We start from the raw sequence: 23,266 nt of genomic DNA, 5'->3' as shown, positions 1-23,266 counted from the left end.
GCCACGCGGTGTGGCCAAAATTTTTTTTAAAAAAAGATTTGAAACACATCCCATTTTTAATAGAGTGAGATTGAGCTATAGTGTCTAGGGATGCACATTTGGGTGATGAGAATGTCTATAGGAGAAGTCAGGAAAATGGTTAATAAAGTCAGGATGTTGGTTACTTATGGCAGTAGAGAGGTGGTTGTGATTAGAGGCACATAGAAGGGGCTTCTAGGGCTGCTAGCAAAGTTCCTTCTTGACCTAGGTAGTGTTTGTAAGATAATTCATTAAGCTATACATTTGATTTGTATGCTTTTCTACATTTGTCCTTTATCTTACAATACAAATATTTAGAAAACTTGTACAACTATTTAACTCTTCGTATGTACACCTTTTATTTTTTAAAAAAGTACAATGCTTGAATAAATTAGAGATTTTATCCTCAAACAACAAAAAGTCTAGAGATAGGCAGTACAGGACTGATATATTGATTCCTAAATGTCTTCAAGGGAGAGTATGGAAGTTCTACTCTGTGCTTTTTCCTTATTTATTAATAGGGAGTTTTCCCTGACTTGACTGGGAGCTTCAAGAACTGCCTTGTCTTATTATTCTTTGCATTCTGTGTATCTGGCATAGTGCCTTGGGCACAGAAGGCATCAGTTTTTCTTGAATAAATTAATACACTAGCCATGAAGAAAATGGCAGTCATATCTCCTAGGAGAGTTCTGTGTATGGATGAAGTGCGCCAGAACACGATGATTAGCCATTTGAATATCAAATTTCATTATTTTAATCTCTGGTATTTTGAGCTTAGTTATCTTTTGCTTACATATTCGAAATTTACTTTTCTAGGGAAAGAATAAGGAAAAGATAAGAAAGGAAAGGAGAAAGAAAGATGCTTCTAAAACAGCACTGTATGCAGAGTTGTAGTTCTCAGAGCATGTGGTACTGATAATTTTGCTAAAGGCATGCTCTTATCACCAGTCATTTTGGTTGGACTGTTGTTGAAGGTCAATATTAGACCATTATCAGAGTTCACTACCTGGGTTGGGGGTGGGGTAGTGGTGGTAGATTTTACAAAGCACAGACAGGAAGCAGATAAGACTCTAAGATTCTTTTGTAGCCTTGACTAGTTTTCCTGTAAAACGTCTAAATGTAATGATAGCATTTCCTTGATTCTTCTCTCCAAGGATTGTTATGATAATGAATTTGTTTTTCACAGTTTCAGAGGTCTCTGTGTTTGCCTGAAGTAATTATGTGGACTGCTGCCATTACCCGCCTCATTCCTTAAAATTTTCTGTTAACCATCTTCATCTCCAACTTAACACCTATTTTATTTATTTGTTTGTATCTTTTTGTAGTCTGTGTGAATTGTTTTTGTTTACCTGAAGACTTGTGTTTTGTGTGGAAAATTGTAATTTTTTTACGTTAATAAGATTACATTCACAAGAACTGGTTGCTATAGCCCCTCTGATTTTTTAATCTAATCCATAGCTCAGGTATCCTTCCTTGACCCAAATAATTTTGTGAAATTCTCATGACATCTTTTGTCATATATATTCACCTATAATTTGGTTTTTAACTACAAATACACTAGTTTTAGAATACTTATTCCCTAATTTTTATAGTATACTATTTATTAGACATTTTTAAAGTCACAGACTAAAATGATCTTGGGCCTTTAGCTATCGTCACTTTGTTTCCATAGTACAGCAACATTAGGCATGTAACATCTGTGTTTATTGATATTTTATTGACATATAACATATATAAGTTTAAGGTTTACAATGTGGTGATTTGATGCTTGTATATACTGAAAAATAATTACCACAATAAGATTAGTTAACACCTCCATCCCCTCACATAACTATCATTTGTGTGTGTGCTGTTAACATTTAGCATCTGCTCTTTTCACTGTTTTCAAGTATGTAATACAGTATTGTTAATTGTAGTCACCATGCTGTACATTAGATTCTCAGAATTTATTCATCTTATACCTGGAATTTGTACCCTTTGACCAATATCTTCCCACTTCCCCCACCCCTTAGCCCCTGGCAACCACCATTCTACTCTTTATTTCTGTGAGTTCAGTTTTTTTAGATTCCATATATAAATGAGAATATAGAGTATTTGTCTTTCTCTATCTGACTTATTTCACTTAGCATAGTGCCTTCAGGGTCTATCCATGTTGTCATGAAAGACAGGGTTTCCTTCCTTTTTATGGTTGAATAATATTCCAATGTAGTATATATATATTTTTTCTTTTTCCATTCATCCGTTGATGGACACTTAAGTTGTTTCCATGTCGTGGCTATTGTGAATAATGCTACAATGAACACATGAGTGTAGATACCTCTTTGAGATAGTGATTTCGTTTCCTTTGGATATATACCCAGAAGTGGAATTGCTGGATCATATGGTAATTCTATTTTTTATTTCTTGAGGAAGCTTCATACTGTTTTCCATAGTAGCTGGACCAATTTACATTCCCACCAATGGTGTAGAAGAATTCCCTCTTCTCTTTTGATAATAATCATTCTAACTGTTGTAAGATGGTATCTCATTGTGGTTTTGATTTACATTTCCTTGATGATTAGTGAAGTTGAGCATCTTTTCATGTGCCTGTTGGCATTTGTATATCTTCTTTGGAAAAACATCTATTCAAGTCCTTTGCCCATTTTTTAATCTTTTTTTTTTCTTTTTGCTATTGAGTTGTATGAGTTCTGGATATATTTTAGATATTAATATCTTATCAAATAGATGGTTTGCATGTAATTTCTCCTATTCTGTAGACTGCCTTTTCGTTCTGCTGATAGTTTCTTTTGCTGTTCAGAAACTTTTTAGTTGCTGTAGTCCCACTTGTTTATTTTTGCTTTTGCTGCTTGAGCTTTGGCTGTCACATCCAAAAAATCATTGCCAAGACCAATATCAAGAAGATTTTTCCCTGTTTCCTTTAGTAGTTTTATAGTTTTGGTTCTTTTATTTATTATTTAATACACTTCATGTTATTTTTCGTGAGTGGTGTGAGATAGGGGTCCAATTTCATTCTTTTGTACACGAATATCCAATTTTTCCAGCATCACTTGTTGAAGAGACTGTCCTTTCCTCATTGAATATTTTTGGCTTCTTTGTCGAATATTAGTTGACTGCATAAGTGTGAGCTTCTTTCTACACTCTCACTTCTATTCCATTGATCTATGTGTCTGTTTTTATGCCAATACTATACTTTTTGATTATTGTAGCCTTGTACTATAGTTTAAAATCAGGAATTGTGAAACCTCCAGCTCTGTTCTTCTTTCTCAGGATTCCTTTGGCTATCTAGGGACTTACATGAATTTTAGGATTGATTTTTTTTTCTGTGTCTATGAAAAATATAATTATTTTGATTGCATTGAATCCATAGGTGGTTTGAGGTAGTATGGATATTTCAACAATGTTAATTCTTCTGATTTATGAATATGGGATATATTTCAATTTATTTGTGTCTTCAGTTTCTTTCATCAAAGTGTCATAGTTTTCAATGTACAGATCTTTTACCTCCTTGGTTAAATTTATTCCTAAGTATTTTATTCATTTTTTTTTTTTTTTTTTAATTTTTATTTATTTATTTATGGCTGTGTTGGGTCTTCGTTTCTGGGCTAGGGCTTTCTCTAGTTGCGGCAAGCAGGGGCCACCCTCCATCGCGGTGCGCGGGCCTCCCATTATCGCGGCCTCTCCTGCTGCGGAGCACAGGCTCCAGACGCGCAGGCCCAGTAGTTGTGGCTCACGGGCCCAGCCGCCCCGCGGCATGTGGGATCTTCCCAGACCAGGGCTCGAACCCGTGTCCCCCGCATTGGCAGGCAGATTCTCAACCACTGCGCCACCAGGGAAGCCCCCTATTCATTTTGATGCTACTGTAAATGGGATTATTTTAGTTGATTTTCAGATAGTTCATTATTAGTATATAGAAATGCAGCCGATTTTTGTATGTTGATTTTATATCCTGTAACTTTACGGAATTTGTTTATTAGTTCTAACAACTCTTTGGTGGAGTCTTTAGGATTTTCTATATATAAGATCATATCATCTGCAAATGGAGACAGTTTTACTTCTTCCATTCGGATTTGGATGCTTTCTATTTTGTTTTCTTCCCTAATTGCTCTGGCTGGGACTTCCGGTACTGTGCTGAAGAGGAGTGGGCAGCCTTGTCCTGTTCCTGATCTTAGCAGGAAAGCTTTCATGCTTTCACTGTTAAATATTCAATAAGATGTTAGCTGTGGGCTTGTCATATGTGGCATTTATTATTTTGGGGTATGTTTTTTCTATACCCAATTTGTTGAGAGTTTTTATCATGAAAGAATGTTCAATCAGATGGTTTTTCTGCGTCTGTTGAGATAATCATAGGATTTTTTTAATCTTTAATTTCATTAGTGTGGTATATCACATTGATAGATTTGTATATGTTGAACTCTCCTTACATCCTGGGAGTAAATTCCACTTGACCATTGTATATGATCCTTTTAATGTGCTATTGAATTTATTTTGCTGGTATTTTATTGAGAATTTTCATGTCTATGTTAATCAGTAATATTGGCCTGCAGTTTTCTTTTCTTACAGAGTCCTTATCTGGCTTTGTTATTAGGGTAATTCTGGCCTTAGGGAGTGTTCCTTCCTCTTCAGTTTTTTGGAAGAGTTTGAGAAGAATTGGTATTAATTCTTCTCTAAGTGTTTGGTAGAATTCACCAGTGAAACCATCTGGTCCAGTGAAACCATCTGGTCCAGAACTTTTCTTTGTTGGGAGGTTTTGATTACCGTTTCAGTCTCCTTATTCATTATTGGTCTGATCAAGATTTTTATTTCCTCATGATTCCATCTTGGTATAAACTTTTTTATATGCATACTTTCTTTTTGCTCACCCATATTTAGTCAGTTTTTCATTAGCAATTATTGAGTCAATATTTCTGTGTATTATATCTAATACTAAATATAGATTTTTAAAAATTATTAAAATAGCTAGAGTTTTTTCTTCAGTTTATCTTATAAACATAATTTTTCCTTTTTACACAAATATCCTTAAAATGTTGATTGTAACCATAACTTGCTATTTAGAAAGTTATTTCTGCTTTTAAATATTTTAATGGAAAACTTCTGGCATTCTCTCTTTTGTCTTCCTCTGGAAAAGCTTCTGTTTGTAGTGCTATATAATTATTCTTAAAGTGACATTAACTTTTATAAGAGTATCAAAATTAATTTATGTTCCTGAAATAGAAAGAAGAAAGATGTCAGAGGAAAGAATGAAGGCTTAGGTTGTGGAAAATGGTTCTCTTTAAAGGTAACACCTTTAAGAAGAATATGTTGATTGGTAAATTTATGAGCCACATGATTAGTGCATCAATTGTGGAATGATTTTTGTTCTTTTGATTTTTGTCCTTAAATGATCAAAATCTAGTGTCTTGGATCATATTACTATTTTCATTAGTTTTCCTAGATTATTCATATAGCATTATTAGTTGTTTTAGTCTTATTCTCAGTTATAATGGAAAAAAATGAAGTAGCCATTTTCTTTCTCAATACATGTAGTTAAAAAATGAAGTAGCCATTTTCTTTCTCAATACATGTAGAGCGCAGGCTCAGCAGTTGCGGCACACTGGCTTAGTTGCTCCGCGGCATGTGGGATCTTCCCGGACCAGGGATCAAACCTGCGTCCCCTGCGTTGGCAAGTGGATTCTTAACCACTGCACCACCAGGGAAGTCCATCATTTTTTGACAGTTTAGATGTCAACTGTTTGTCTTAGGGATTTGAAACAAATCTTCTCACTAGTCTGTTCTGGAACACTTTTCTGAAGAAACTTCTTACCATGTCTACTTTATTACAGAGTCCTAAGAATTTCTAGAGAAGACTGTTCAATTTATGTTTTGGTAATAAATAGCGCAAAGAATAAACTTTCTATAATGCCTATCTGCAGGAGTATATTTTTCTCATCAGATGTTTACAAAACCATTACCATGTGCCAGGTCCTGTGCTAGTCACTAGAGATGTAAAGATGAAACAACCTCAGCCCTTATCCCAGGTAATACTTTTAGCCTAGTGGAGAAACAGATACATTTTAAAAATTACAGTACAGTATAATTAGTGCAATAATAGAGTACAGTATAATTAGTGCAATAATAGCTAGTAAGCTAACTCTCACTAGCTAGAAAAGTGGAAGAAGGACATTCCAGGCAGAAAGAAGAACATAAGCAACGGTATAGAGCCATGACAGGCCTTCATGAAATAGTAAGATGTTTGATGAAGCTTGAGCATTCAGAAGTAGTCAAAATGTTATCAGGAAATTGATTGCTTTCTTTTCAAAATTAAACATTAAATATTTATGCTAGTTTTATAAAGGAAACCATTTTTAAAATACCAAAGACTGACAGTCATTGACCAATGGAGTGCTTGTTGACTAATGTACTGCGCTTGCTAGAATTACACATAAATAAAGTATGTGCTTGCTACATGATATCATTTGAGGACAGTTCAGAAGAATCCTGATTCAAAACTATCTTCTCCATTTTCCTCTTATGGCGTTTAAATGCTACCACTAAATAGTTACCTCTGTCTTTGAATTGAGTTATCCTTTAGTGAACGCAAATGTCTGAGGCAAGATAGCTATTAATTGTTATCCATCATTGTCACAAAGTTCTCTTGTGTAAAATATCATTTCGCTCTGTTTTTGGCCCCGCGCTGCGCGGCATGTGGGATCTTAGTTCCCCGACCAGGGATCAAATGTGCGGGCCCCCTGCAGTGGAAGCACTGAGTCTTAACCACTGGACTACCAGGGAAGTTCCTCTTTGAGCACTTTAGAGATTAATATTCTTATAAAATATGGTTATTCCAACAATTAAGTATGCAACTTACAAATGGTGGCAGGATAAATTATTCTCTTTTCTGTGCTCTGTAACATTTTTTACAGGTCGCTATTCTGTTGTGTGTTAACTATTTTTTTACCAACCTGCCATATTCACTGAGCTGCGAGCTCCTACAAACCTGCCTCAATTTTTTTTATATCTATCCCTAGAGTTTAGCAGTTTCTTATATATCTCAGCAGCTAGGTAAAGGTTTAACAGTAGAGGCAGGGAAGAAAGGGGAGAAGAAAGCTTTAATTAAAAGAGTTCGTTCTGCCAAGGCACTTGCTTCCTGTTTGTTCCTTGCTTTAATTCTCCAGTTATTCACTCTATATTATCCTTTCCCTTTGTTTGCTATTCTGCTCCTAAAGCCTCTTTTGTTTCCTGCTTCTTAAATTTAAACATTAAAGTAGATTTAAAAACCTGGTCATTCAGAACAGGCACAGACTAGGAATCTGGACCATTTGGGGTTGATGTGATTACCCTTGACCCAGAGAACCAATTGTGTTGTTCAACAAGGAAGGAAATGTGCTATACCTTTTTACAAAGTTTTGCTTGAGTTGGTCTTCTGTGGATTGTTACTTGGGCTATAGATATACAGTTTTAGATTTGAATTCTTTGTGGTCATAAGTATTTGTTAAATGACTTCTTGTATTTAAAGATTACCACATTGCTAAACTCTACTTTTAAGTATGTAAAGTGTATTTAATTCATGTCACGTTCAAGGGAATAAGCCCATGTTCATAACCACTAAAATATACCCATGCACAGTTGCCCAGTTCAGTTACAGTTCTTAGTTATTTTTTACTTAGAAGATTTCCATTTATAATATATTTGGAAATAATATACCGAATTTGTAACAAATATTAAACATTGCTTCTCAATGGTAGTTACAAAACTAAACTATATAAAGCTTTAGATAATCTGGGAGGGTAGGGATTTTGTTTTTCTTCATTATTGTATTCCTGATACCTTGTGCACAGTAGCTACTCAACAAATAACAACCGAATGAATGAGAAATCTCCTTTTTCATGACTTGTATTAAGCCATGACCATTGTTAAGTTTTCTCCATTGTGGATTGACAGAATTATAGTAAATTGTTTAAGGCTTTTGGAAATACAGCCTGTCTTGAAAACCATGGCCTTCAGTTCCTCAATTTGCCCATTTGAAAGCTGAGACGTAGTGTTCTATTTGTGTAACATATCGTTATTATTCAGAGGAGGGGAGGATTCTGGAGAAAAGTTTTGGGTGTTGTTTTTTCAAAACGGGAAACAAATACGTTCATTAATGTTTGATGCTATGAATTTTAGAACTTTAACCCCTAAAGAAAAGTTAAGATCAGGAAGTAATTTTTCAGAATGTTTTACTATTTAAATAATCAACAGGATGTGTATGTACCATTATAGTGAAATCAGCAGTAATTATCACTGGAATGTTTGTTTTTCATATTGTTTTCTCCACTGTTATTGTGTAGCTTTGGATAGACATTGGCTACCAAAGACTAGGAAACAATTCAAGGTTATTTAGAAAGCTGATTATGACTAGTAGTTCAAAGAAAATGAATTTCTAAATAACTCTGTGAACACAGCAACAAGTGTTGCTAGTTAGGAATAAAAACATTAATGTAATTTCTTAAAATATTTGAGATTGTTAATTATCTAAAGCTGAAGAAAGCATGTTATATTTAAAAATACAAAGTTTAAGCAATCCTTCAGTTAGTCACAGGTAAATTTTATTCTATATTACATTAAATAATTTTCTGGATAATGAGAAACTTACCCTTTAAGCACTAGAATATTATCCCAACTCATTTCTAATACATGAGACATAAATCCTCTATTAGTAAATATAGTCTAATATTTCACCCCTTGATATCACAAATTGATTGTTTTTACTGATATAAGTAGGTTAGAGTCCCTTAAAAGTGCATGCCTTCCTTCTTCACAATTTATCTACTACTACATGATGCCAGCTATGACTTTTATTTTCTGATGGATTATCTTTTTTGTGAGGGATTACAGAGGGTTCACATGGGAGTGGAAAGGGAAAAGTTCTTCCCTAGAGTCTTCAGGAAAAAAGCTTGGACTCCTTACTATGGTATACAAATTCTTCATGAACCTGCCCTTGGCAAAACTACTTGTAGGTCTCTCTGAGTGCCTTTTCCTTCCTCAGTCCTCTGTTTCTTTGCACATGGTCTTCCATCAACTTTGAAAGGCTTACTGCTCTTGTCTCCCTAACTCTTACTTCTGCTTATCCTTCAAAATACAACTCGAGTGTCAGCTCCTTTAGGTGGGCCCAGTGTGATCATAAAGGTCCTTAAAAGATGGAAGAGGGAAGCAAAAGAGTCAGTGTCAGAGTGGTATACTCTGACATCACACAAGGGACAAAGACTCAACCGGCCTTACCAGCTTTGACGATAGAAGGGAGCCATGAGCTCAGGAATGTGGGCAGGTGCTGGAAGCTGGAAAAGCCAAGAGTAGGGCTTCTGACCTCCTGAACTTTAAGATAATATATTCATGTTGTTTTAAGCCATTAAGTTTGTGGTAATGTATTATAATAGCCATTGGAAATTAATACAACTGCAGACTTTTTTAATATAAATTTTTATTTTTAAATACTTTGACTCACAAGAAGTTGCTAAAATGGTACAGAGAATTCTCAAGAATACATCACCTACCTTCCCCCAACAATAATGTCTTATGTAATCATAGTCATAGTACATTATAACAACCAGGGAATCGATATTGGCACAATACTATTAATTCAGGGAAGGAGTGACACTTCTCTGAGTAGATCTTCTCATGTAGTTTTGACTTCTCAAAACTTATTTAGGTCTCACGTCTTCAGAAAATAATATTAGATCAATCATGATGGGAAGAAATAAAAAAAAATTAAAACTGAAAGCATACAGAAACAAACTCCACTCTCTTTCAAATGAATAACATAACCATACTGAAGAGGAAAAACTAATCAAAGTAACTTATAAACACAGTATTTGACTATATAACCTCAGTTTTGGAGAGAATTGCAAATAAATTGTTAACTCCTTTTTAGTTGGTGTGATTTTTTTGAGTTAGAATGGCTGAAAAAATCATGCAGTTTATATATAATATAAGATTTAACAAATGAATAAATGTGTTTATGTTGTTAGAATCCAGGGTTCTCACTGGAAGAAGGGACATACAAATATGTATTGGAGTCAGTGGGGAGACCCTATGAGAATAGATTGGAATTGAAAGTAATGATGTGGACTCAGGATTTCTCAAATATATGTATATGTGTGTATACATATATATGTGTGTGTGTGTGTTTGTCTTTATGCATGTATATGTGTTCATGTATGTGCATATATCTGCTGTATCTGCAGAAGTAGCCCAGAAACAAAGACATCCTCGTAGAAATGATCTAACATTTACCCTAAACCCCAGAATCCTTGATCTTTAATGCCATTCCTCACAAAAAGGAACCAGCCTCCTTGGAGAAGTGGCTGACTTCAGAGCAGGGACAGGGTAGGTAAAATATGAGCCTGGATTATTTTGTCAAGCCAGAAAGTAAGAAAAAAAAAAAAAATGAGTTCATGTCACAGGGACACAGGAACTAGGTTTAAAGGGGTGCCCAGTGTCTAAATCTAGGACTTAATTGGCACAAAAATAATTAAGGGCAGTAATGACTTATAGAATGTTGGAATAAAAAAATAGAAATCCAAAAAAAAAAAATAGAAATCCATGAGTCCATACTGATAATGGATATATAAATAAGCAGGTTAGTGGAGGAATAAACGAGGGTTCTGCTAATTGCAGAATGTTGAGTGCTGACTGGTGAATGTGGAGGAAGTGCTGGATTTGGAAAAGCATTTTATGATCGTCATAGTAAAGACTGATTCAGATAGTAATTATCAATAGATGCTAAATGTAGGCAGAAATTTTGGTGAGGAACAAGATATTTGCATGGTCTAAAGTGTCTGAACACAGATTGCTTATTAGTTACAAGGAAAAATACGAAGTATACATTAGAGGAGTTAGATAGCAATAAACAAAAGTTTAGGTGAACAAAATTGACATCACCAAGGATAATGATTCTGGTTATGGCAGTATGAAGAGTTAATCCTCTCCCTAAAGAATCAGTGTGAAACTAGACAGAAATTGTTGTACAGTTATTGTACAACTATTTCAGTGCTCTGGAAATTGACCAAAAGCAAACAACAAACTCAGAAGCATTTATTCATGCTAGACCTTTGGATGAGAATAGTAGGAACCTGCAGCATTCTTACCTGGGGTGGCTCCCATCTTTCCCACATGTCAGTACTATCAGTGAAAATGATAGTTTAGCCAGGGCAGGGCTGGCCATAAAACCAGCAACTTTGCTGCCAAAAGCGGGGAAAGCTTAAGCCCACAACATCATTGTCAGGAAAAATAATATTGAATCCAGAAGGAAATGAAAGGGAAGAAACTCTAACTCTGCTTGTCTAAGTTATAATCCTATTTGGGGCTAGTGGCAGACCTGCTAGAAATTTAGCAGGAAAATCCTGGTAATGAGAGAGTCATAGGAGGGCTAGATGAGACTCAGGACCAAGATGGCAACATAGGAGGCTCCTGAATTTCACTCTTTCACAGAGAGCTACACATGGAGCAATTCCCTGTGAGAGAAATCCAGAAACTAGTTAAGTTACTCCTGTACCTTGGGCTCCTAAGAAAATACCCACATTGAAATGGGTAGGAATGATGGAGATACAGTCCTGCCATAAACCCCACTCCTTGCACAGCACCAAATATTGGAGCGGGAACCCCCAACGCCCAGCTTCTCCCTGAAGAGCAAAGGGTTGGGGCCACACATCTTGAACATCAACTTTTAAGGCTCCTACCTGAGGAATGGTTCCCTCAAACTCCTAGCTCTGAAAGCCAACAGAGTTTGTGTTCACAAGTCCCATAGGACTACAGAACACAAAGAAGCAGTTCTTAATGGGTGTGTGAGCACTTACTGTGGTTATCCCTCCAGGCTCAGTGCAGAGGGAGCAGGCAAAAACACCCTTCTCCCAGTGTTTCCCTAAAAGGTGTTTGACTGCATACTTTACAGGGTACAGCTTCTAATTAACACAGAGCTAGGTGCTGACTGCTGTACTCACCAGAGCCTAAAAGAAAAAAGACTCACTTCAGCTTTCATGATACATATACACTGAAGGTGAAGCTATATAAAAATATATCTCATGCAAATAAAAGCCAAAGGAAAGCACAGGTAGCTACATTGATGTCAGACAGAATAGACTTTAAGCCAAAAACTGTAATAAGAGACAAAAGTCATTATATAATGATAAAATAGTTCATCAAGAGGTTATAACAACTGTAAATATTTATGCACCCAACATCAGAGTACTTAAATATATAAAGCAAATATTAACAGATCTGAAGGGAAAAGTTGACAGCAATACAATAATAGTAGAAGACTTCAGTACCCCACATTCAACAATGGATAAATCATCCAAACAGAAAATCAATAAGGCAAATAGTAAGGATTAAACAACATGTTATAACAGACATATACAAAACCTTCCATCCAACAGCAACAAAATACACACATTCTTCTCAAGCACACGTTGAACATTCTCCAGGATGAATTGTATATTAGGCTACAAAACAAGTCTTAATAAATTTATGAAGATTAAAATTGTATCAAGTGTGTTTTTCATACAGGATGGTGTGAAACTAGAAATCAGTATCAAGAAGAAAACTTGTAAATTCACAAATGTATAGAGATGAAACAACATGCTCCTGAACAACCAGTGGGTCAGTGAAAAAGTCAAAAATATCATGAGACAAACGAAAATGGAAAAGCAAACACCAAGACTTACGGGATGCAGCAAATGCAGATCTAAGAGGGAAGTTTACGGTGATAAATATCTACATTAAGAAAAAAGAAAGATCTCAAATATCCTAACCTTACATTCCAAGGAATTAGAAAAAGAACAAATGAAGCCTGACGTTAGTAGAAGGAAGGAAATAACAAAGATCAGAGCAAAAAATAAATGAAATAGAGAATAAAAAGACAGTAGAAAAGATCAATGAAACTAACAGCTGTTTCTTAAAAAAGATAAGTAGAGTTGACAAACCTTTAGCTAGACTTAGAAAAAAAAGAGAAAATACTCAAATAAGTAAAATCAGGTATGAAAGAGAGGACATTACAACTGATACCACAGAAACACTAGGGATCATAAGTGAGTACTGTGAAAATACCAACAGTTAGGTAACCTAGAAGAATGAATAGATTCCTAGAAACATACAACCTACCAAAACGAAATAATAAATAGAAAATCTGAACAGAACAATTACTAAGGAGATTGAATCAGTAATCAAAAACATTCCCAAAAGAAAAGTCCAGGACCACATGGCTTCACTGGTGAATCCAACCAAAAATTTAAAGAAGAATTAATACCTGTCCATTACAAACTCTTCCAAAAAATGGAAGTGGGAACACTTCCAAACTCATTTTAAAAGGCCAGCATTATTACCCTGATACCAAAGCCAGACTTGGACACTACAAGAAAAGGAAACTAGAAGCCAATATCCCTGATGAACTTAGATGAAAAAATCCTCAACAAAATTTTGGCAAACCAAATTCAACAACATGATAAAGGATCATAGACCATGATTGAGTAGGATTTACTCCTGGGATGCAAGATAGTTTAGTAAGCAAATGAATAAATTGTTCTCTTTGAAATGGTTAATTTTATGTTATGTGAATTTTATCTCAGTAAAAGAAAAATTTAAGGTTGTGGAAATGCTCCATATTGAATGAGAATAAAGAAACATGACAACTAAATGGAATATTGAGCTTAGAATGAATCCTGATGGTAGGGGGAAAGCTCCAAAGAATAACATTGAGTCAGTGGACAAAATTGGAATACAAATGTAAGATTAGACTTCAAGTATTGCAACATTTAATTTACTGAGGATGATAACCATACTGTGGTTAAGGAAGACATTATCTTTATTCTTACAAAAAACACACAAGTATTTAGGGGTAAATGTCGTGATGTGTACATTCACATGGCTCAGAAAAATGTGTGTGTGTTTGTAGAAAAAGTCAGGGCATGCTAGCACATAAGTACAAATGTTAAAGCAAATGGAGCAAAATTTTAACATTAGGTGAATCATTGTGAAGGGTAGATGGGTGCTCTGTGCACTATTCTTGCAACTTTTCTTTAAGCTTTAAATTATTCCCCCCCCCCAAAAAAAATGTTTAACGTATCTATGATCCAGTTTAACAAATGTAGCATCATAGATATAGTTGAAACTTCCTGCGTATGCCTTCTCATCCCAGAGATATATACTATCCCGAATTTGGTATTTTTTAGTCCCAGATATATCTTTATATTTTGACTGTATGTTTGTATATAGCTGAACAATATATAGTAGCATTTTGTATGGTTTTAAACAATATATAAATGCTGTCATTCTATAGCATCACTTTATACCTTACTTTCCTCACTCGATATTACATTTGGGAGAGTTATTCATGTTGATATATGTAGCACTAGCTCTCTTATTTTCACTGCTGTAAAGGTATCTCAGAAGTCTTAGTGATGTTTTAATCTATCTTAAATTCACAAGTATAAATGTTACAGACCTACCCCCAAAAGCCATATCACTTGAAAATTGTATTTAAATTTCTTTAATAATTATTTCATTTTATAAATTTTGTGTTTTTTTAACATCTTTATTGGAGTATAATTGCTTTTCATTTTATAAATTTTGAATAATAAAACTTCAGTTTTTTGTTTCAGTCAACATTTGCCATCTTCAATCAGAGGAAGTTTAATTTATAGTATGATTTTACTATAATTTATTCTTCATTCTTACATTTAGGATGTGCCCACTTTTTTCATTGTTAAATACTTCTACAGCGTACCTTTTTGTACCTTATCTTCTTGGGTACATGTGAGAGAGTTTCTGTGATAAATAACTAATAATGGAATTACTAAAATTACTGTAATAACTAGATGATAGGGTATATGCATCTTAAGTTTCTTTATATTCCTCACAACAGTATGTATGATAGTTCCTTTCCCTGCCATCCTCATAAAAACTTAGAATTGTCAGGCTTTGATTTTGGCTATTGTAGTAGGTTTAATATCATACCTCATGAATTTATTAGGTTGAATTTTTCTGATTATTAGAAGTTTTGGAGCTTCTTTTCATGTTTATCATTTTGATTTCCTCTTTTGTAAATTGTAAATTCATATTATTCTCTTACGTTGCTTTTTTCTTGTTGATTTTAGTGGGAATTTTTAAAGTTGTGAACAATGTGCTATTTCCAAGAAGTAGAGAAAGGTTGATGTAAAAAGGTGGAAAAAAGATATACCAGGAAAATTTCAATAACAAAACTGGTATGGTTATGTTAACATCAGACAAATGGACTTTAAAAGGGAAAAATGTTATTAGAACAATGCCAAGCATCTAAAACAGAAATTTAAGTACAGACCTTGGAGATTAAGTTGAAAAGAAGGTAATAGTGTATTTCCAAACAACTAATATATTCAATGAGTGTTACACTGATTAGACAAACAAAACTGAAAGTTTGGGAAAGAAATACCCTTAGGCTCTATGGAATTTATAGTTTAACCAAATATTTTTCTTCAGAGATTTTTAAAATATTGGCTTTTTCATTCCATGTCATTCTAAGTCTTCGTTGGCAGCACATGTAAAATTAAATGCATTTGGTAAGCATTTGTTCTGTGTGTTTTCAGGAATTCAGAATGTCCTCAGCCTCTTCTGTGCAGTCCTCACAGAAAATAAGGTTCTCTTCCATTCTGCAAGTTTCCAGAGACTTAGTGATGCTTGTAGAGCCCTGGAATCATTAATGTTTCCTCTTAAATATAGGTGAGAGTTTTTATTTGGTATCTTTACTTATTCCCAAATCATGCATTACTTATCGATGATCAGTCAAAACATCATAGCACGACAGTTTTGAACGAGAAGGGCATATGTTACAAAGTTACATTGTTGTAGGAGTCATGATTCTGATAGGAATTAGCCTGGAATTTGGAACTTTTCCAAGTTGTCTATTATTGAGTGGTGATTTATTTCATGAAAAAATAATTAATTTGAATAGTATTGTCAGGAACATTTAATTCCCTTTGAATATAGTAGGAGATAAAAGTCTTAAGATAGTACTGTCTGATTATTTACTATTAAGGAATTATTATTAATTTGAGGGGTTATAGTGTATTATGGTTTTATTTTTTAAAGAGCCCTTATCTTTTTTAGATATATACTAAAGTATGTATAAATGATATGTCTGGGATTTGCTTCAAATAATATGTAGGGAAGAGAACAAAAATCGGTAGAAATATGTATGTGGCCATGCACTGGTGATTGTCAAAACTGAATTAGATACATGGGGCTTTGTTTTCCTTTTTCTTTCTATTTTGGGGGTGAGAGGGAAGTTAATCTTTCATAATAAAAAGTAAAAAATAAAACAATCTAAACAAGTGATGACTGAGAGTGCTGTAAGTAGAATATTTTATTATAATACTCTTTTTTGTCAATTTGATAATCACAATAGGAAACTTAAGTTTATACAAACTAGAAAAAATTTAGACAGTCTACAGATTTTATGAAAAAATTTTTTTAACCTATGTGCTTTTCTTAACTCCTGGATAAGAGAGCATTCTAAACCTTTGTTTTTGTACCTTGCCATTCTTTTTTTTTTTTAATTTATTTATTTATATATTTATTTCTGGCTGTGTTGGGTCTTCGTTTCTGTGCGAGGGCTTTCTCTAGTTGTGGCAAGTGGGGGCCACTCTTCATCGTGGTGCGCGGGCCTCTCACTATCGCGGCCTGTCTTGTTGCGGAGCACAGGCTCCAGACACGCAGGCTCAGTAGTTGTGGCTCACGGGCCTAGTTGCTCCGCGGCATGTGGGATCTTCCCAGACCAGGGCTCGAACCCGCGTCCCCTGCACTGGCAGGCAGACTCTCAACCACTGCGCCACCAGGGAAGCCCCTTGCCATTCTTATTGAATACAAAAATCAAGTATAGAAAATGGAATTTGAATGATTGTTTTATATAGACAAATAAACCATCACCAATATTGAGGGAACAGACGGATCAGGGAGTCAGTATTACCACCTGATGTCAGATTGCTATGTAAGGAAAAATTATTTCAAGCAAGTTTGAACAACCTAAAGAGACTGCTTGCCTAGGGGTAAGGGATAAGGAAGCTGCCCTTGTTCACTTTATATCTTGTTGTATTGGATCATATCTTTCACATGAAGATTTTTTTTAAAATCTTTTTTCCCCAAGAATTTAATATTAACAACCCCGAGAATATTATTGATAATTTCTAAACATAGGTAATCTAAAATTCACACAGCATAAAAATGAAAGAAAGGTATGTTATATTACCAAAGAACAAATATATCTCATGTATATTTTTATTATTTCCAGTTATCCTTATATTCCTATTCTCCCGGCTCAGCTACTGGAAGTTCTGAGTTCCCCAACGCCTTTCATTATTGGAGTACATTCTGTCTTTAAAACTGATGTTCATGAGCTTGTAAGTATTCATCTTTATTTTTATTTTATTTTATTTTTTAACATCTTTATTGGAGTATAATTGCATTACAATGGTGTGTTAGTTTCTGCTTTATAGCAAAGTGAATCAGCTATACATATGCATATATCCCCATATCTCCTCCCTCTTGCGTCTCCCTCCCACCCTCCCTATCCCACCCCTCTAGGTGGTCAAAAAGCACCGAGCTGATCTCCCTGTGCTTGCGGCTGCTTCCAACTAGCTGTCTGTTTTACATTTGGTAGTGTATATATGCCCATGCCATTCTCTCACTTTGTCCCAACTTACCCTTCCCCCTCCCCACGTCCTCAAGTCCATTCTCTACGTCTGCATCTTTATTTCTGTCCTGGCCCTAGGTTCTTCAGAACCATTATTTATTTATTTTTTTTTTAGATTCCATATATATGTGTTAGCATACAGCATTTGTTTTTCTCTTTCTGACTTACTTCACTCTGTATGACAGACTCTAGATCCATCCACCTCACTACCAATAACTCAATTTCGTTTCTTTTTATGGCTGAGTAATACTCCATTGTATATCTTTGCCACATCTTCTTTATCTATTCATCTGTCATTGGACACTTAGGTTGCTTCCATGTCCTGGCTATTGTAAATAGAGCTGCAGTGAACACTGTGGTACATGACTCTTCTTGAATTATGGTTTTCTCAGGGTATATGCCCAGGAGTGGGATTGCTGGGTCATATGGTAGTTCTGTTTTTAGTTTTGTAAGGAACCTCCATACTGTTCTCCATAGTGGCTGTATCAATTTACATTCCCACCAACAGTGCAAGAGTGTTCCCTTTTCTCCACACCCTCTCCACAATATACTGTTTGTAGATTTTTCGACGATGCCCATTCTGACTGGTGTGAGGTCATACCTCATTGTAGTTTTGATTTGCATTTCTCTAATGATTAGTGATGTTGAGCATTCTTTCATGTGTTTGTTGCCAATCTGTATATTTTCTTTGGAGAAATGTCTATTTAGGTCTTCTGCCCAGTTTTGGATTGGGTTGCTTGTTTTTTTTTGAAATTGAGCTGCTTGTAAATTTTGGAGATTAATCCTTTGTCAATTGCTTCATTTGCAAATATTTTCTCCCATTCTGAGGGTTGTCTTTTCGTCTTGTTTATGGTTTCCTTTGCTGGGCAAAAGCTTTTACATTTCATTAGGTTCCATTTGTTTATTTTTGTTTTTATTTCTATTTCTCTAGGAGGTGGGTCAAAAAGGATCTTGCTGTGATTTATGTCATAGAGTGTTCTGCCTATGTTTTCCTCTAAGAGTTTTATAGCGTCTGGCCTAACATTTAGGTCTTTAATCCATTTTGAGTTTATTTTTGTGTATGGTGTTAGAGAGTGTTCTAATTTCATTCTTTTACATGTAGCTGTCCAGTTTTCCCAGCACCACTTATTGAAGAGGCCATCTTTTCTCCATTGTATATTCTTGCCTCCTTTATCAAAAATAAGGTGACGATAGGTGTGTGGGTTCAACTCTAGGCTTTCTATCCTGTTCCACTGATCTATATTTCTGGTTTTGTGCCAGTACCATACTATCTTTTTTTTTTTTTTTAACATTTTTATTGGAGTATAATTGCTTTACAATGGTGTGTTAGTTTCTGCTTTATAACAAAGTGAATCAGTTATACATATACATATATCCCCATATTGCTTCCCTCTTGGGTCTCCCTCCCTCCCACCCTCCCTATCCCACCCTTCTAGCTGGTCCCAAAGCACCGAGCAGATCTCCCTGTGCTATGCGACTGCTTCCCACTAGCTATCTATTTTACATTTGGTAGTGTATATATGTCCATATATACACTACCGCTCTCTCACTTTGTCCCAGCTTACCCTTCCCCCTCCCCGTGTCCTCAAGTCCATTCTCTAATAGGTCTGCATCTTTATTCCCGTCTTGCCCCTAGGTTCTTCATGACCTTTTTTTTTTTTTTGATTCCATATATATGTGTTAGCATACGGTATTTGTTTTTCTCTTTCTAACTTACTTCACTCTGTATGACAGACTCTAGGTCCATCCACCTCACTACAAATAACTCAATTTCATTTCTTTCTGTGGCTGAGTAATATTCCATTGTATATATGTGCCACATCTTCTTTATCCATTCATCTGTCGATGGACACTTAGGTTGCTTCCATGTCCTGGCTATTGTAAATAGAGCTGCAATGAACATTGTGGTACATGACTCTTTTTGAATTATGGTTTTCTCAGGGTATATGCCCAGTAGTGGCATTGCTGGGTCGTATGGTAGTTCTATTTTTAGTTTTTTAAGGACCTTCCATACTGTTCTCCATAGTGGCTGTATCAATTTACATTCCCACCAACAGTGTATGAGGGTTCTCTTTTCTCCACACCCTCTCCAGCATTTATTGTTTGTAGATTTTTTGATGATGGCCATTCTGACCGGTATGAGATAATATCACATTGTAGTTTTGATATGCATTTCTCTAGTGATTAATGATGTTGAGCATTCTTTCATGTGTTTGTTGGCAATCTGTATATCTTCTTTGGAGACATGTCTATTTAGGTCTTCTGCCCATTTTTGGATTGGATTTTTTGTTTTTTTGATATTGAGCTGCATGAGCTGCTTGTAAATTTTGGAGATTAATCCTTTATCAGTTGCTTCATTTGCAAATATTTTCTCCCATTCTGAGGGTTGTCTTTTCGTCTTGTTTATGGTTTCCTTTGCTGGGCAAAAGCTTTTAAGTTTCATTAGGTCCCATTTGTTTATTTTTGTTTTTATTTCCATTTCTCTAGGAGGTGGGTCAAAAAGGATCTTGCTGTGATTTATGTCATAGAGTGTTCTGCCTATAGTTTCCTCTAAGAGTTTGATAGTGTCTGGCCTTACATTTAGGTCTGTAATCCATTTTCAGTTTATTTTTGTGTATGGTGTTAGGGAGTGTTCTAATTTCATCCTTTTACATGTAGCTGTCCAGTTTTCCCAGCACCACTTATTGAAGAGGCTGTCTTTTCTGCATTGTATATCTTGCCTCCTTTATCAAAGATAAGGTGACCATATGCGTGTGGGTTTATCTCTGGGCTTTCTATCCTGTTCCATTGATCTATATTTCTGGTTTTGTGCCAGCACCATACTATCTTGATTACTGTAGCTTTGTAGTGTAGTCTGAAGTCAGGGAGTCTGATTCCCCCAGCTCCGTTTTTCTTTCTCAAGATTGCTTTGGCTATTTGGCGTCCTTTGTGTTTGTATACAAATTGTGAAACTTTTTGTTCTAGTTCTGTGAAAAATGCCGTTGGTCATTAGAATGGGATTGCATTGAATCTGTAGATTGCTTTGGGTAGTATAGTCCTTTTCACAATGTTGATTCTTCCAATCCAAGAACATGGTATATCTCTCCATCTGTTTGTATCGTCTTTAATTTCTTTCATCAGTGTCTTATAGTTTTCTGCATACAGGTCTTTTGTCTCCTTAGGTAGGTTTATTCCTAGGTATTTTATTCTTTTTGTTGCAATGGTAAATGGGAGTGTTTCCTTAATTTCTCTTTCAGATTTTTCATCACTAGTGTATAGGAATGCAAGAGATTTCTGTGCATTAATTTTGTATCCTGCTACTTTACCAGATTCATTGATTAGCTCTAGTAGTTTTCAGGTGGCATCTTTAGGACTCTCTATGTATAGTATCATGTCATCTGCAAACAGTGAGAGCTTTACTTTTTCTTTTCCGATTTGGATTCCTTTTATTTCTTTTTCTTCTCTCATTGCTGTGGCTAAAACTTCCAAAACTATGTTGAATACTAGTGGTGAGAGTGGACAACCTTGTGTTGTTCCTGATCTTAGAGGAAATGGTTTCAGTTTTTCACCATTGAGAACGATGTTGGGTGTGGGTTTGTCATATATGGCCTTTATTATGTTGAGGTAAGTTCCCTCTGTGCCTACTTTCTGGTGGGTTTTTATCATAAATGGGTGTTGAATTTTGTCTAAAGCTTTTTCTGCATCTATTGAGATGATCATATGGTTTTTCTCCTTCAATTTGTTAATTTGGTTTATCACATTGATTGATTTGCATATATTGAAGAATTCTTGCATTCCTGGGATAAACCCCACTTGATCATGGTGTATGATCCTTTTAACGTACTGTTGGATTCTGTTTGCTAGTATTTTGTTGAGGATTTTTGCATCTATGTTCATCAGTGATATTGGCCTGTAGTTTTCTTTCTTTGTGACATCTTTGTCTGGTTGTGGTATCAGGGTGATGGTGGCCTTATAGAATGAGTTTGGGAGTGTTCCTCCCTCTGCTATATTGTGGAAGAGTTTGAGAAGGACAGGTGTTAGCTCTTCTCTAAATGTTTGATAGAATTCGCCTGTGAAGCCATGTGGTCCTGGGCTTTTGTTTGTTGGAAAATTTTTAATCACAGTCTCAATTTCAGTGCTTGTGATTGGTCTGTTTATATTTTCTATTTCTTCCTGGTTGAGCCTCGGAAGGTTGTGCATTTCTAAGAATTTGTCCATTTCTTCCAGGTTGTCCATTGTATTGGCATATAATTGCTTATAGTAATCTCTCATGATCCTCTGTATTTCTGCAGTGTCAGGTGTTACTTCTCATTTTTCATTTCTAGTTCTGTTGATTTGAGTCTTCTCCTTTTTTTCTTGATGAGTCTGGCTAGTGGTTTATCAATTTTGTTTATGTTCTCAAAGAACCAGCTTTTAGTTATATTGATCTTTGCTCTTGTTTTCTTTGTTTCTTTTTCATTTATTTCTGATCTGATCTGTATGATTTCTTTCCTTCTGCTAACTTTTGGTTTTGTTTGTTCTTCTTTCTCTAATTGCTTTAGGTTAGGTTGTTTTTTTCTTTAAGGTTAGGTTGTTTATTTGAAATTTTTCTTGTTTCTTGAGGTAGGATTGTATTGCTATAAACTCCCCTCTTAGAACTGCTTTTGCTTCATCGCATAGGTTTTGGGTCGTCGTGTTTTCATTGTCATTTGTTTCTAGATATTTTTTGATTTCCTCAGTGATCTCTTGGTTATTTAGTAGTGTATTGTTTAGCCTCCATGTGTTTGTATTTTTTACAGTTTTTTTCCTGTAATTGATATCTAGTCTCATAGCGTTGTTGTCAGAAATGATACTTGATACGATTTCAGTTTTCTTAAATTTACCAAGGCTTGATTTGTGACCTAAGATATGATCAATCCTGGAGAATGTTCCATGAGCACTTGAGAAGAAAGTGTATTCTGTTGTTTTTGGATGGAATGTCCTATAAATATCAATTAAGTCCATCTTGTTTAATGTATCATTTAAAGCTTGTGTTTCCTTATTTATTTTCATTTTGGATGATCTGTCCACTGGTGAAAGTGGGGTGTTAAAGTCCCCTACTATGATTGTGTTACTGTCAATTTCCCCTTTTATGGCTGTTAACATTTGCCTTATGTATTGAGGTGCTCCTATGTTGGGTGCATAAATATTTACAATTGTAATATCTTCTTCTTGGATTGATCCCTTGATCATTATGTAGTGTCCTTCTCTGCCTCTTGTAATAGTCTTTATTTTAAAGTCTATTTTGTCTGATATGAGAATTGCTATTCCAGCTTTCTTTTGATTTCCATTTGCATGGAATATCGTTTTCCATCCCCTCACTTTCAGTCTGTATGTGTCCCTAGGTCTGAAATGGGTCTCTTGTAGACAGCAGATATATGGGTCTTGTTTTTGTATCCATTCAGCCAGTCCATGTCTCTTGGTTGGAGCATTTAATCGATTTACATTTAAGGTAATTATCGATATGCGTGTTCCTATTACCATTTTCTTAATTGTTTTGGGTTTGTTATTGTAGGTCTTTTCCTTCTCTTGTGTGTCCTGCCTAGAGAAGTTCCTTTAGCATTTGTTGTAAAGCTG

General features: G+C 35.2%; 1 protein-coding gene across 6 annotated transcripts in view; it reads left to right on the top strand.

Annotated features, from left to right (window-relative positions):
- Nucleotides 1-23,266, top strand: part of SBF2 (SET binding factor 2) — a 461,885-nt gene that overhangs the window by 226,019 nt on the left and 212,600 nt on the right. For all 6 annotated transcript variants that reach the window (XM_061201443.1, XM_061201441.1, XM_061201446.1 and 3 more), the window contains exons 7-8: nt 15,591-15,723; nt 17,291-17,399. In XM_061201443.1, coding sequence (XP_061057426.1) covers nt 15,591-15,723; nt 17,291-17,399 — 242 coding nt within the window. The remainder of the gene's footprint in view (nt 1-15,590; nt 15,724-17,290; nt 17,400-23,266) is intronic.

The sequence above is a fragment of the Eubalaena glacialis genome, chromosome 10, assembly GCF_028564815.1.
Source record: "Eubalaena glacialis isolate mEubGla1 chromosome 10, mEubGla1.1.hap2.+ XY, whole genome shotgun sequence".
Taxonomy (NCBI): Eukaryota; Metazoa; Chordata; class Mammalia; order Artiodactyla; family Balaenidae; genus Eubalaena; species Eubalaena glacialis.
Note: the sequence above shows the minus strand (reverse complement) of the source record. Positions and strands in the feature narration are given on the sequence as shown.